The 14,559-nt window shown below is 45.7% G+C and overlaps 4 protein-coding genes across 4 annotated transcripts; 2 read left to right on the forward strand and 2 right to left on the reverse strand.

The window, feature by feature from the left end:
• Positions 1 to 3,179: 3,179 nt before the first annotated feature.
• Rh5 (Rhodopsin 5) lies at positions 3,180 to 4,653 on the reverse strand. The gene is made up of 3 exons (XM_020953663.2): positions 4,332 to 4,653; positions 3,929 to 4,275; positions 3,180 to 3,867 (listed from the first exon to the last, which is right to left on the reverse strand). The coding sequence occupies exons 1-3, from the start codon at positions 4,568 to 4,570 to the stop codon at positions 3,302 to 3,304; spliced, it is 1,152 nt and encodes a 383-aa protein (XP_020809322.2). The 5' UTR covers positions 4,571 to 4,653; the 3' UTR covers positions 3,180 to 3,301.
• Positions 4,654 to 4,831: 178 nt separating this feature from the next.
• On the forward strand, positions 4,832 to 6,444 carry LOC110184967 (uncharacterized). The gene has a single exon (XM_086835007.1). It carries the CDS (start codon positions 5,026 to 5,028, stop codon positions 6,187 to 6,189), a length of 1,164 nt encoding a protein of 387 aa, XP_086691133.1. The 5' UTR covers positions 4,832 to 5,025; the 3' UTR covers positions 6,190 to 6,444.
• Positions 6,445 to 10,007: 3,563 nt separating this feature from the next.
• Positions 10,008 to 12,923, forward strand: Hacd1 (3-hydroxyacyl-CoA dehydratase 1). Its single transcript, XM_020953591.2, has one exon. It carries the CDS (start codon positions 11,999 to 12,001, stop codon positions 12,731 to 12,733), a length of 735 nt encoding a protein of 244 aa, XP_020809250.1. The 5' UTR covers positions 10,008 to 11,998; the 3' UTR covers positions 12,734 to 12,923.
• On the reverse strand, positions 12,913 to 14,524 carry Nfs1 (Nfs1 cysteine desulfurase). The gene is made up of 2 exons (XM_020953590.2): positions 14,337 to 14,524; positions 12,913 to 14,271 (listed from the first exon to the last, which is right to left on the reverse strand). The coding sequence occupies exons 1-2, from the start codon at positions 14,458 to 14,460 to the stop codon at positions 13,013 to 13,015; spliced, it is 1,383 nt and encodes a 460-aa protein (XP_020809249.1). The 5' UTR covers positions 14,461 to 14,524; the 3' UTR covers positions 12,913 to 13,012.
• Between the last annotated feature and the right edge of the window lie 35 nt (positions 14,525 to 14,559).

Here is a 14,559-nt window from a genome sequence, read left to right on the forward strand (position 1 = left end):
CAGCTGCCCATCTGTTGGCCATGAGAGTAAGAGGGACGGCAGTTTTCGTCTACGGGCAATGTGGGTACCCAGTGGGAAATTTGACACCACTGTGGAAGAAATAATTTTCCAAATTAGCAAATTTACATTTTTTTATAAGGTCAAGGATATGTGGATTAAAGTCCTCCCACAGTTAATCCTTTAATCACAAGCAAAACTTAAAAACATTAAACATAGTATTATTATAATTTTATCTCAACCGAGAACGATTCATAGAGAAAATTCGCAACAGGGGTTCAAATGGCGTTTGCACGAAAGAGGGAGCGAGATGGCTTTCATCTATAAACAGTGGGTGGCCTGTAGGAAATGTGATAGAACTCAGAGAGCAATTCTTAATTTTTAAATAAACAATAAATTTATATATATTTATTATATTTATGTAAATAACGCCAGCTACAATACTTTTGCGCATAGCAAGGCTAACTAACCTTAGGAAAACGAAGTTTGTCTTCACTTGCATTATTTAAACTAAGCAAAACTATAATTATTTCAATTCTGAAACCTTTTTTATGCGACTTTTTATTAATTTAACAAATATGCATATATTTTTATCATTTAAAATTTTTTTTAAATTTTTAAAAATTTTTAATAATTTTCACATGTAACCCCTCATGAAATTTTTGAAAAATGTATAAAAATTATTTTGTGTCAGATATGGCTAAATCGACTCGGCTATAGATGCTGATCAATAATATATATGCTTTATAGGGTCGGAAATGACTCGTTCACTGCTTCTTACGTTCCTGATATTAATACCTTATACCCCTAGACCAATAACGAATCTGAGCAGCAAGTTCGCAACGGGGATTCAAATGGTGTTTAAACATGAGCGGGAGCGAGACACCCTACGTCTACAGGCAGTAGGTGCCCTGTAGGAAATGTGATGCATGTGTCAGAGCAGTTAATAATTTTAAATATGCAATAAATTTATATACATATTTTTATTTTTCTATTAATAAGGTCAAAGAATGATGGTTTTACCATGTAAAATAATGCTGTAATTTCAAATTCATTTTACAAAAACAATTATTTTTTCTTATTTGTTAAATGTTTATGCAACAAACAAAAAACAAATAACAAATTAACTTTACTGAAAGCTTATTTTTTATAATATTAACAAATCTGAATACTAAATTTATAATTTAAAAAAGTATAAAAATGTTTGTCAATTTTTGACTATTTTCACCATGTAGCCTCTGTGAAATTTTTGAAAAATTGGAAAAAATTATTTTTGTTTCGAACATGGCTAAATCGACTCGTCTGTTATTGCTGATCAATAATATATATGGAATATAGGGTCGGAAACGACTCCTGCGCTTTAAGCTCCTGACTGAATTTATAATACCATGCAAGTATATATATTCTAAGTAGCAAATTCGCAACAGGGATTCAAATGGCGTCTACACGAATGAGAGAGCGAGACAGTGTTCTTCTACGGGCTGTTGTTGCTCTGTAGGAAATGGAATAGAACTGTGAAACCAATTTTTTTATTTTCAAATATGTATTTATTATTCTTATTCGTATATTAATAATGTCAATAGCTTCTCACCATGTAATGCTATATTTTTGCCATATCAAATTCTCATAAATAATTGTGGTGTTTTATTATTAAATTTTTATCAAACAAAAATATATAAATTTAATTTACAAAAACGAAATATTATTTTCAATGTTATTTTACTTTTTAAAAGTCAAGGATTGTATTTAAGTTGAGATGATTTTAAAATAAAACGAAATATCACCATTCCCAGAACAATTCTAAGCAGCAAATTCGCCACCGGGATTCAATTGGTTATCATACGAGTGAGGGAGCGAGACGACCGTATATGGCACAGCCCATTCTGTGGGCAATTTAAACTCGTATGGATTTCACTACGAGAAAGTCAACGGCCATAATGGCCGACACAGCTTCTTCGTGCCGCTGAGCGCCTGTTCGCAAACGATTAAATTCAGTTTAATCATCCACTAAACAGCTACGAGATACCGTTTCGTTCGTTATTATTATTATTACATGCAACAAGTCGGCGGCGGGCATACAATAAGAGGAATGTCGAAAACGACACACACAGCATACAGCCCCCGGTCGCAAACAAACGAATCGAATTGCGGCGCAAATTGGATTATCCGGAGTGAGCATCACCGAACGAAAGGGAAGCTGAGTGCAGCAGGCACATCTCTCTATCTCTCTAATCCCTCTCTACTCTCTACGCTCGTCTCACTCGCACCTGTGGCGACGGCTTCTAACGGCGTTTCTATTGAGTTTCCCTTGAAAATCTAATCGCTCGCTCGCCGCCCGGTGCGCTGCTAAATCTCCTGGAGACCTAGTATAAATGTTTGTTGTTTCTTAAAGAGCAAGAAGAAGCCCCATTTCAGCCGCTGCCGCGCCAGACTCACTCCACACGACCGCGTCGTGGTCTATTCGTCGTCATGGTGTGTCGTGTTGTGTGTCTGCACGTACGTGTGTGGGAAACACACAACTGCAACATTGTTGCTATGCTCCTCTCGCTCTGGATTCGCCGCCCGTCGCCCTCTTGCTGGGCTAGCCAATCATCGCTTTCAACGACCGCGTAGAAATGTTGTAAACCGCTTCTAACAATTCTGGTGGCCTGGTTGCGTGTGGAACATTCGCTGAATTGAAACGCGCTCTCGGTATCGCGGATTGGTTGGACTCGGGCAAGCAACAAAGAAGCACAACTTCTTCAACCTCGCCGGTGGTTGGACTGGGACTTGAATTTGTACTGGCGGCTGGATTGCGATTGCCACCACCTCTGGGAAATGGCGCGAGTGTGCGCGGAGGGTGGCAGTTGTCGTTTCGATTTGCCTTCATCAATTGTTCGTATCTATAGATACGGATACAGATACGGAATGAATAAATTGTCACTGGGGAAAATGCAGCTAAACATTTGAGAAATTTGTTGCCATGAAAGTTTATCTTTGAAATTGAGCTTGTTTTGCTCATAAATTAAGAAAGAATGGAATTAAGAAAATGTATTTCAATGCTTAAATAATTGTTTTCTTTAAAAAATTGATTCATTTATATAACTCGCTGATGATTTATCGATATGAAAATATTAAATTTATATCTTGCTTGTGCCTCGGCAATAAATTTACAAGATCTGCTATTTAAAAAAATCAAACTGTTTTTAAATGCCAGCTTTTTTTGGTTTGTATTTTTGGAACTCTTGCAGTTCATTGCATCTTAGAACTAATCAACTCATATTTTAATGTTCATTTCCATTTCACTGATCCATCACTATACCCTTCAATTTTGGACACTGAGAGCCAACGTATCGCCACTTACACTGGCCACACTCTCCTGACCGCCAGATGAACCAGATAGATTCTGCTTCTCCCGAATGCCCAACCAGGGAAGTCGGCGTTCCAACTCCAGGCGGTATTTGGGGTGACTGGTGGCATAAACCCAAGGATCCAGGCAGGATACCGATTTGCAGGCCAGGCAGGGAAGCATGGACACGAAAGGCGTAATGAGGTGTTGCTCTCCGAAGCATCCAATTAGGGCCACCACGGAGTACGGAGTCCAGGCAAAAACGAACAGCATGTAGATTATCAAAGCCGCCTTGGCTATCCGCAGCTCCACGCTCATGTTATCAGCATTGGCATTGGCCGACAGCGACTTGACATTCATCTTCTTGGCTTGCTCCGCCAGCATCTTCTCGTGGGTGCGCACATGGGTGAAGAGCTTGTAGTAGGAGACCAGGATAATGGTCATGGGAATCACGTAGGACCACACGAATATCGTACGCACAAACAGCCGGTTGTCATCCGTGTTGGTCAGATAATCGAAGGAGCAGGTGGTCAGGAAGCCCTCTTAAAAAGTATTTCAAATAAATCGTTGTATAATCTATGATCTATATTTAATCACACTCACCTGGCCGATAGCGTCCCCAGATCTGAAACAAGGGCAAAATCGAAAAAGGCGTGGCCCACAGCCAGGTGAAGATAATGCATAGGATTATTTGTCCATAACTCAATCGTCCATCAATGGGATTCGATATGGTCTTGTACCTATCAAAAGCAATGAAGGCATTCGTTATGGATGCACCCATTCCAGAAATACCTCCATTCAGAGCATATATATCGCAGCCAAGATCTCCGCCCACAATATAGCCAACGGTAGCGTTGAGGAGATAATGTGGCATATTGGAGCACATGAACAGATCGAAAATGGCCAGGTTCAGAATAAGTAAATTGGAAGGAGTTCGCAATGATTTAGACCTATAAATTACAAAAGCTATTTAATGTTAAATTTCCCAAGAACACCATTATCTTACGTGGAAAATATCCAGATGACCATTCCATTACCGAAAATATTTGATAGCATAAGGACGATAAATGCGATATAGAAGCCGGCGTGATAGTAGATAGGTGCTTCCCGGAATCCTCGCCAGTGGGCATGCACCAGGTGCTGGTACTCCGCCGGATAATCATGTCCCATGGGAAAGACGCTTCCATCTCCGCCGGAACTGTCATTCATTAGGGCCAGCGGCCCGCTCGGCTCGTTGAGATGCATTTTCAGCTTGATCCGCCTCCAATATTCAGTGTCCTCTGGAGTCCGACATGTCGGACCGTGACTTGTCTCACCTTTGCCTGCCCTGCGGCAAGTGCCATCAAAATGCTTTTATAGCCAGGCCCAAGAATCTAATTAAGATGGATTAAGAGGTGCCAATGTCATTGGGGTGTGCGTGGGCATACCTTAGAAGGATAATCCCAACGTCTAAGCCACAGCTTAAGACATTCTTACGCCGCTCAAGTTACGAATGTCAATGCGTCAGCGAAAGACGGTCAAAAAAGTGAAGTCGATGGCTGAATATCTTTTTAAATAAAAATTGTTAAAATATAACACGTTTCTATATCATTTACCTTAGTTGGCCACAGATTACTTATCAAAGCATTGTTTTCTTCCAACTGGAAAGTCATCAGAAAATCATTCCAACCTGAAGCTGGAAAAGATAAGCATCTCAAACCATGTGGGCAAATATATTGATCGTCTTAATTTTACCTCTGCTTCCAGCAGCATCATCGTTCGGCGTTAAGGTTACCTTCTTGCGACCCAATGAGCCACACGTCCAGGATGTCCAAGCGATGCTCCCCATGCTAAACGTTCGCCATGGGATGTATGTTTTTTGTAAGGAAGCCACAGAGCCGTCTTTGGGGAACTTATTCCAGACCAGTCGCCTGCGCCTGGAGATTACCTCTGACGGAGACTACAAGCAGTATAAGGGGTACTCACTTAAAGAAGTTTACAAGGCGCACTATAAAGTAATGGAGGACTTTGAGGGGAAACCGCTGGGCATGGAGACAAATAAGCATCGGCTAATCTTACTGAATGTCTATAAGGAGACCTACTATGGCATCTACACGAACAGGAAGTTTGTGGTCACCCTGGAGGAAACCTCCTGCGATTTTGAGCGGGTAGCCCAGTTCATATTCGGGCTTCTTCTATGGGCTAGTTGCCCCTTCCTGGTGAAATCGCGGCTCTGGGTTTACTGCTCAGCAGCGGCATTGGGCGCCCATCTAGCTGGCGTGTTTGCGGTTTTCCTAACTGTGGTCGCAGCAGGTGGAGAACCTAGCTTTGCTCGTCTCTGTCCGCTCAAGGCAAACTTCAAGCAGGTGTACGAGGAGCGACCCGTTCTGGTGATCCTGATGCTGTTCGCTGGTGCCTGGATCTTCCAAGCTGGAGCTAAGAAGGTTCGCTTTCTGTGGAGATATCGGAGCATTCGCTTCATTTACTGTCGCCTGATAAGGGGCGTCGCCTACTTACTAATTCTACATGCCTCCGATCTGGACACCTTTGGAACGTTTTGCGTGATCGTGTTGTTCCCATTGCCAGAACTTTGGCATCTTTTCAAATTCCTCAAAAGACAGGCGATCCGGCGTCTCTCCAAGTGGTTTCTGCGTTCTGGGAGAGAGTTAAACGAGGACAACAGGTCGAGGCGGGTGGACACTTCAAGGCTTTTCGCCAGCTGCCCCAGAGAAGATAATGCCGTGGAAATTGAAACAAATGATCCGAATTCTCAATATCCGTTTGCAGCTTATGATAGCAGCAGCTTTAACAACATACACTTGCAAAGCGATCAGGACCAGTTGGATCGACAAGGTTGGATGTTCGAGGCTCAGCAGGACAACTAAAACTGCAGTTCTTCTATGATCCACCTGAAACACGATATTTCTATACCATATTCCGAACCTGATTAATTATAAATATCAAAATTAAATTAAATTAAAATGTTCATCATCCAAAAATAATTATATTTAACTATTCCTATAATTCTTTATAAGCTAATAATCACCCTAAGGAATAATTAAAAATGTACTCTTTTGAATTTAATATAATTTAACTATTAAAGATTTCATGGACAAAAATCTTGATCCTTATTATACAAAGCTAATAAGTTTCATTTTGACCCACTTTTTCGGTGTCACAGAATTTCTTAACGGTTTCGGAGTGAAGTTTAGGTGAACTGCTTTAAGTGTGTAGGACCCCAATTTTTCCTGGGGAAACCCGTTATTCATTCTCATTTGCCATTCCATGCCTGACTTTAAAAAAACATAAAAATAATATGTATAAACACACACTTGCCGGTAAAATGTGTATTTTGTTCCCCAATTTGACATGTAATTATACTATTACATCCGTTTACTGTATTACCACTGAGAACGGCAAGTAAAATTCGAATTTTAACGTCGCTTTTTGGGCCGCTTGCAGCGACAAATGCGGTGCGAGCGAACACTTGCACGACATTTTCCGACATCTAGGCACGGGCTCGCAGGCTGCAGTAGCAAGCGGATTCTGGCATTCGCCACGAGCAACATCCATGGCATTCACATTAATCTCGTTTTCGCGGGTTTAGCCGCCTTCGACCTGTTTCTTTCAGACGCAAAAATGCGCACCGGCGCCCAGCAAGCGAGAGCGGTTGCTGCTAGACAGAGATGACACTATACTGTAAACACCACCAGATAACAGTCAGCACAGCCTTTGTCTCACTCTGGCGCAGGCAGTTGGCGGTTGGAGATGTATGCGCCCCTGGTTGGTTCGGCGCTGTCATTTCACAATGACCCACCTTCACGACTGACAGCGACGGCAGAAATCGCGTCGCGTCGACATCGCCTTCGAGTCGCGCGATTCCCGGCCGCTTGTCTCTGATTGTTGTTCTTGCGGCTTGTCGTTTGGCTTTGTTTGTACAACAAACAGTGCGGAGGCGGCGACGGTGTTTTATTATATCAACAACAAAAAACAAAAACAGCAACATTTTCATTAGGCGGCCAGAAAATAACGTACACATGACGACAAGAACACAGGCCGAACAGGCCAAACTCAAATATACATGGGGTAAACAAGTAACAAAAACAAAAATAAAGAACAACAAAGAAGCGCAACAACAAAAACAAGGCCCGCAGTTGATTCGCTCCGCCTTTGTTGCGAGGCGGAATTCGTGCCATGTATCGAGAATTTGAACAGGGGTTGTTGGCACTCTGTGCACCCTACGCATTAACGGAATGGCTCATTATTCTGTATAAATAATTATTTGCAAGTTGAATTAATTTGTTTATATTAAACATTAAAATTATTTATTATTTCAAATAATAATAATGTTAAATTCTTCATGGCTTATACAAAATTTAAATCGGCCTGCCACATTTAGTTGTGACAATTATATTATTGTTAATAATCAAGTTCTAAATCGTTTATTTTGTATTACTTCAGAATAGTTTAGAGCCGTTTATTTATTGAAATTCTCTATTTCTCTCCCTTGTGCTTAACACTTTAACCAATATGCCCGACCATTTGTAGAGCTCTGCCAGAATGAGACCTCTGCTGACACGCAACGTCTCTCGATCTCATTCTCGCTGCCGTTCTCGTTAGCCTCGCCCGTTGCCAACCTTCGGCTCTCGCCTTGACCGTAATTTGGGGGCCGTTCCCATTGCCATGTGAAGGACGCACCTTGAAACTCAAGGATTTTGCGAATTTTGCGAAATTTCGCAAACTTTTTCGGCAATCAGTAGGTCAAAGCGAATTTTGGCAAACTTGTGCAGCTGTTTGATGGGCGGGAACTATCGGTGGAAGGGGGAAGTGTGCGATGATGGGGTTTCTGGTCGACTGTCGATGACATAAGCAACTCGACGTCGTTTTCAAGTGGCATTGAGATGCGCCGAAACAAGTTCCCCTTCGTTTTTTTGGGTACTTGTGGTGGAGAGGGGGAGGCGTTGTATTCACTCGATGCGTGGCGGGTTAAATGAACTCTCCCCGGCGCGTTTTCCTCGCCTTGGAGCTGTATTTCGGGTGGCGCGGTGGCCACCAACTAGGCATCTTTGGGCGCCTCATAGCACAGGTTGTGATTTGAGCTTTTTTGGAAGCTAAGGTTAAGGTTATTCGCTAATTGCGGCGGTAACTAACCACAGTCAACCCGAGTGGGAGTGGCTGTCGCGTTGATCCGTTGGTGGTGCACTGGGGCGATGGTTTGTCCACGGTTCGATGGTTGATTGGTACACGGGCGGTGTCAACGCCTCGCTTGTCCGTCCCGTGCTCGATAGTGCGGTCAGTCAGGCCCCAAAATCCAGTTTCGTGAACAGGCGCGCACGACCGAGCAACAAGTGGACGCCGCCCCGGCATTGGCGTCATCGTCATCGTCGGCAGCGGGGCAAATCAGCTCCAAGCACTTTGTTTGTGCTTGGTCAGGGCGTGGTCTGCCAGTCGACTGGCCAGTGGCTCCACGGGGGAATGGAAATGGGACTGGGACCGGGAATGGGGCTGGATATGGATGAGGGGAAGGAGCGAGCAGTGGAGCAGCTCGACTTAACTTGGCACTGTTCCAAAAAGGCCAGGCATGGAGTAAATTAGAGCGTTGCCAGCCTCAGGGTCACTCCAGTTTTCCCTTTGTTTGGAGCATATTTAGTTCAAGGCTATCCCCGTTCACATAGTGGGTCACAGCCATGAGGCTGGTGAAGTTCAAGGTGATATTCATGTCGTACAGGGAATTCTTAACGGCTTCTAATAATATTCGGAAAATATTAACAACTTAATTTTATTGTTTATTGAAACCTTTACTTAATTTAAAGACAAATATAGAGATGAATTCTTTATACATTGTAGCCCTTTTGAATGTTTATATATTTTATTTAAATGTGACAATAAATTTAAAACTCGTTACCAAAACTTTCGTATTTATAATTAAGAAACTAACTAATATTGAATAAATACACGACATTTGAAAACTTTAAATAATCACCTATGCAAATAATCAAAATTATTTTTAAAATTCAAATTCAACTCAAGCCCGCCAAATTGAATGGCATATCTCTTGCTCCCTCATTTTTTATCCACTTAATTTGGCGCCTGTTAAGCAGCTCCCCCGTTTTGGAGCAGTAGGGTTACTCGCAGCAGAAAAAAAAGGCGAGGCAAACATCAAAAGCTGACCACCACACGCTGACCACCAGCGCCTCGCCAGCGGAGTGAGAAGGAGCATGAGCATGGACGGAATCTCGAAACTTGGAGCATTGCCAGCTCACACACACGCACTCAAACAGGTTTCCCCCAGCTGCCTCTTCTCTTTTTTTCTTGGGGCAACATACACATACATACACACACACTTAGACACGAGGCGACGAAACTATAGTTGGCTCTTTTTCACTCACGTCCGCCCAACGCTGGTCGCCTGTTACGATGCATGAGGGAAAACGTTGAACGCCCACAATGGACGGCTCTTAGTTCGTTTCTTTGCCGTTAGTTAATCGGCCGGCGGCATTAGGCGATAGTTTTGCCCAGATTTAGCTGTTTGCAGTAGTTTCTGTGGTTTGCTGCTGGCCCAGCATAAATTTGTGCAATAAGCAAAATGACGGGCACAAAACAAAATGTCCGGCCGGAGTGGGCCGCCGCCGACTTCCGCCGACGGCTCTGTGGAGCTCTCTCTCTACATGATCCGCGTCGCGCCGCCATGCAATTTAGTTTCTAGGCGGAGGCAGCACACACTCGCCATCTTATCACACGGGGTAATGGTTATAGTCGTAGAACCTCGGTCGCGTTGAGCGTTTGGGGGCAATTTTCCGTTTTCTGTTGGCCTGTGATGTGAGCAAACAAAATGACTGCTCAAAATTGAGCAAAATGTTCGAGCGATTCCAAAGGGGGCGAGTGTAGTGTGTGTTGTTTGCATTAGAAATTGCCGTTCAAACAAACAATGTTGTTGTTTTTTCTCCGTTTTCTCCGCTTTGTGTTGCACAGTGGGAAAGAGAAAGCGAGACAGCAGACAGGCAGAGGTGCGCACAGCAGGGCTCGCATTTGTGGGCGTGTAGCATTGGGTTTTTTGTTGCCTTTTTTCCCGCAGGTTTTTATTGCCCCCACTTAGAGGTGGCGCCATCTGTCAGCCAGTCGTTGAACCAGGCACTTTGATTCGATTTTGCCCTTACTACCGCCAATACTAATGCCCGGCAGAGCGAGTGAGAGAGCAAGTGCTGCGCTGGCAGAGTTTGTTCGCTTTAAAGACTTTTAATAATCACACTAGTTATGGCCTTAAACTGCCGCAATTTGTCAGCCTTGCGAATTTCTTTGCCTGCCCACACAGACGCAAGCCGCCGACTACACACACACGCACACCGGCACGACCAGTCACATTGAAAACCCCTGCCATTGTGTCACTATCGTTGTCCCGCTCGCACCCAAGCAACTAGAGAACTGCACAAACGCCGCACGAATTCGCTGCCATTTCGCCGTGCTACGATTTCTGGTTGCCTGGTGAAAAAGAGGGAATTCACTTTTGGCGGGGTCTCGTTTGGATTTTTTGTCCAATCGGCCTTTGTGGGCGCTGCTGTCTGAATTTGCCGCTCCGCCCGTCCGACGACGAGTCCGAGCAGCGATACCTGATAAGGCGGTCGCAGCTGATAAGGCCCTGCCGCCGCCCCCGCCCTCTATTTGACTGGCTGGGATTACGTTCCTCCCCGTCGGCTTTTAAGGGGAGTAGTTAGTAATTGGCGTTAAATGGGCAGCAGCAAATTAATTCGCATGGTAGGCGTGGTTGCAGGCCTCCGCCCACATGGTCCGCCACTCCGGGAGTAAGGAGTCGGCAGTCCGGAACACGTGCCATGCGGCTCGGAACAGAAGTTCCAATTCCAATTCCGACGACTGCCGTCAAAGCTACAATGAAATTCGACAACGGCGACAATCGTTGGCTGAGCGAACCACATACCGGATTCGCTCCATAGCTGGGGAACGATTTTTGCCCCACCACACACGCGCCCTGGCAGGTGGAGACGTGCACCGCTCGTGGTGATGGCGGACTTTTTCAGACACGTTCGGTTTTCGGTTCGGTTTCTACCAGGCGATCAGGAATCATAGCGGACATTCTGGCTCATCGCGCAAACCAGCAACCGCTCGGCTGGGAAACAACAACTGCCGGTGCACAGTGGGACTGAAAGAGTGAGAATGTATACAAATTCGAATTGTGCTAGGAGGTATATAATATATGGCTTAACTTTATCCAAATCGGTGATTAATTTTTATTAATTATACGAATTCAGTGGAAAGAATTTTTACTACTGAAAATTAAAAGAATTTTGTACTCTTGATTGGGTTTACAGTTTTTTCTAATCTCTGCCTATGAGGATAATTGTGTTTTTTTAGACTTTGTATTCCACGATTATATCTAAGAAAACGTTGAATTAAAAAATGACCTTTATGACCCGGTCACCACCCACAATCCCCACATTAACCATATAATTTTCCACTGTGGAAAAAACCAGTAACTTGAAGTTCACACACAGTGTGCCCAAAGCCCTGGAGTTTTCCCGTGGCGCATTCCATTTCTTGGGATTCATTCGGAGTTCGCCATGCGACCCCACTGAAAATAATCAGGTGAAAGCGACTTCGGAATCGTTCGACAGCGATAAGTTTACGACTGTGATTAGTTAACCAGCAGCGACGACGGAGGTGAAAGTTCAAGCAGCCAACATGTCAGCAAAGGCGGTCAAGTCAAGCAAGCCCAGCGCCTCCAAGGAGCCGTCTGCGGTCACGAAGCTCTACCTGTTCGCGTACAACGCCGGACAGGTGGCCGGTTGGAGCTACATCCTGTGGCAGCTGGTCAACTACTACCTGTTGCAGGGTCCCGAGTTCCGGGCGCAGCAGACCCTGTGGGATTACACGCGGCTGGCCGTGATCATCTTCCAAAACGCCGCCTTCGTGGAGATCCTGAACGCGTCCTTTGGCCTGGTCAAGTCCAACCCTGTGGTCACTGGGTTCCAAGTGTTCAGCCGTATGATGGTTGTTGTTGGCGTTGTGATGGCCACGCCCACGGGCAAGGTGTCGCCCGGTCTGCCGATTGCCCTGTTCGCCTGGGCCATCACCGAGATCATTCGATACGGATACTACGCTCTTAACATTGTCAAGGTTGTGCCTCACTTTGTGGTCTTCCTGCGCTACACTACCTTCATTGCCCTGTATCCCATCGGAGTGACCGGTGAGCTGCTGTGCTTCTGGTGGGCCCAGAGTTATGCCCGCGAGAACAGTGTGTGGAGCGTGGTGATGCCCAACAAGTGGAATGCCACCTTCTCGTACTTTGGATTCCTGTGGATCGTGATGTTGGGCTACATCCCCATCTTCCCGCAGCTCTACCTGCACATGTTCGCCCAGCGTCGCAAGATTTTGGGGGGAGCACCCAGTGGAGCACCCAAAAAGAAGGCCAACTGAACCCTGACCAGCGACGAATGCAAATTATTGCATCATTTGCATATCTTTGGCCCGCGCACTTTGGAGCCGCGTTCACTGAATTGGGGTCTCTCTTGCCTCACCTCTTACACAAGCACATTCGCTCGGACTAAGCTTAGGTATAAGTGGTTTTGTGTGTACAAATATATATAAACCTTAGATACTCTTCCAACTAATTTATATTTGCTTCGGGGCTCGATCTCAGATCTCCCGAGTCTTGGGGGTAACAGTAACTGACTAACTGGCTAACGTCTACGATTATTAGTGCTGCGACCATTGGATGGTCTTCAGGTCGATGCCCTCCTGGACCATCTCCCACAGTGGCGACATTTCGCGCAGCCTTTCCACATGCTTTATGCACTTGTCCGCGGTATAATCCACCTCCTCGACGGTGGTGAAGCGGCCAATACCGAATCGTATGGAGCTATGCGCCAGATCCTCATCAGTGCCAATGGCACGCAGCACATAGGAGGGCTCCAGGGAGGCAGACGTGCACGCGGAACCGCTGCTTAGGGCCACATCCTTGAGGGCCATCAGCAGGGACTCACCCTCGACGTAGGCAAAGGACAAGTTTAGGCATCCGTTGTAGGTGGCATGGGGATCACCGTTGCGAATCACATGCGGCAAGGCACTCGAAATTCTGTCCAGCAGGCGATTGGATAGAAAGTCTACCCACTTCTTGTCGTAGTCCATCTCTTGGAGGGCCAGTTCTGCAGCTGCTCCTAGTCCCACGGCCAAGGGAGCCGGAACGGTACCGCTACGCAATCCGCGCTCCTGTCCGCCACCACTTTGAATGGGCTCCAAGCGTACCCTTGGTCGGCGACGCACATAGAGGGCACCCACACCCTTAGGACCATAGAGCTTGTGGCCAGATATCGACATCAAGTCAATGTTCATAGCGTTCACGTCTAGCGGAATCTTGCCCACTGCCTGGGCGGCGTCCGTGTGGAAAAATACGCGACGGGAGCGGCAGAGCTTTCCAATCTCGTCGATGGGCTGCTTGACGCCAATCTCGTTGTTCACCGTCATAATGGACACCAGCGATGTCTCCGGCGTAATCGTCTCCTCCAGCTGCTTGAGGTCAATGATTCCATTGGCCAGTACCGGTAAGTAGGTGACTTTAAAGCCCTCGTTCTCCAACGCACGACATGAGTCCAGGACGCACTTGTGCTCCGTCTGAGTGGTGATCACGTGCCGCTTCTTGGTACCATAAAATCGCGCCACTCCCTTCACGGATATGTTGTTGGACTCTGTGGCGCCGGATGTGAAGATAATCTCCTTGGGATCGGCCCCAATTAACTGGGCCACTTGCTCGCGTGCCTTCTCCACCGCCTGCTCCGTCTCCCAGCCGTAGGCATGGGTGCGAGAGTGTGGATTACCGTAGTAGTTCGTCAGATAAGGCAGCATGGCGTCCAGCACACGCGGGTCCATTGGTGTGGTAGCCTGGGCGTCCAGGTACAGGGGTCGGCCCTGCGTCTGTTCGTTCTTGATGTTAAAGCGAACCTGTCGCTCCCGGAATTCTACGGATATTCGAGATTTATTTATTGATTATCTCATATCGAAGGGACAGGAGCCTTGCGATTACCTTTGGATGTGGCCGCCGGTTTCGACTTGGCGGATGTGGCCTCATGCCTGACCCTGGTGGCCAGGGCATTGGTGGCCCGGGAGCGCAGGATTTGCGCTTGGATTCGACCTAGCACTTGCTGCATTATTACGGAATCCTATATTTCGTGTATTTTTCGTTATTATCAAAGCGGATTTCACAATTAATGTGGCTAAAGTTCTATAAAATACCTCTTGGCAATCAG

This window comes from Drosophila serrata, unplaced genomic scaffold, assembly GCF_035046125.1.
Source record: "Drosophila serrata isolate PLE 108 unplaced genomic scaffold, ASM3504612v1 contig_275, whole genome shotgun sequence".
Lineage (NCBI taxonomy): Eukaryota > Metazoa > Arthropoda > Insecta > Diptera > Drosophilidae > Drosophila > Drosophila serrata.

Excerpts from the sequence above, each read along its gene's own strand:
- Hacd1 (XM_020953591.2), top strand. The coding sequence starts at position 11,999 with ATGTCAGCAAAGGCGGTCAAGTCAAGCAAGCCCAGCGCCTCCAAGGAG.
- Rh5 (XM_020953663.2), bottom strand. The coding sequence starts at position 4,570 with ATGCATCTCAACGAGCCGAGCGGGCCGCTGGCCCTAATGAATGACAGT. Across the intron at positions 4,276-4,331 it reads GTCATCTGGATATTTTCCAC|GTCTAAATCATTGCGAACTC; the intron begins GTAAGATAATGG and ends TGTAATTTATAG. Across the intron at positions 3,868-3,928 it reads CTGGGGACGCTATCGGCCAG|AGGGCTTCCTGACCACCTGC; the intron begins GTGAGTGTGATT and ends ATACTTTTTAAG.
- Nfs1 (XM_020953590.2), bottom strand. The coding sequence starts at position 14,460 with ATGCAGCAAGTGCTAGGTCGAATCCAAGCGCAAATCCTGCGCTCCCGG. Across the intron at positions 14,272-14,336 it reads ACCGGCGGCCACATCCAAAG|AATTCCGGGAGCGACAGGTT; the intron begins GTAATCGCAAGG and ends GAATATCCGTAG.
- LOC110184967 (XM_086835007.1), top strand. The coding sequence starts at position 5,026 with ATGTGGGCAAATATATTGATCGTCTTAATTTTACCTCTGCTTCCAGCA.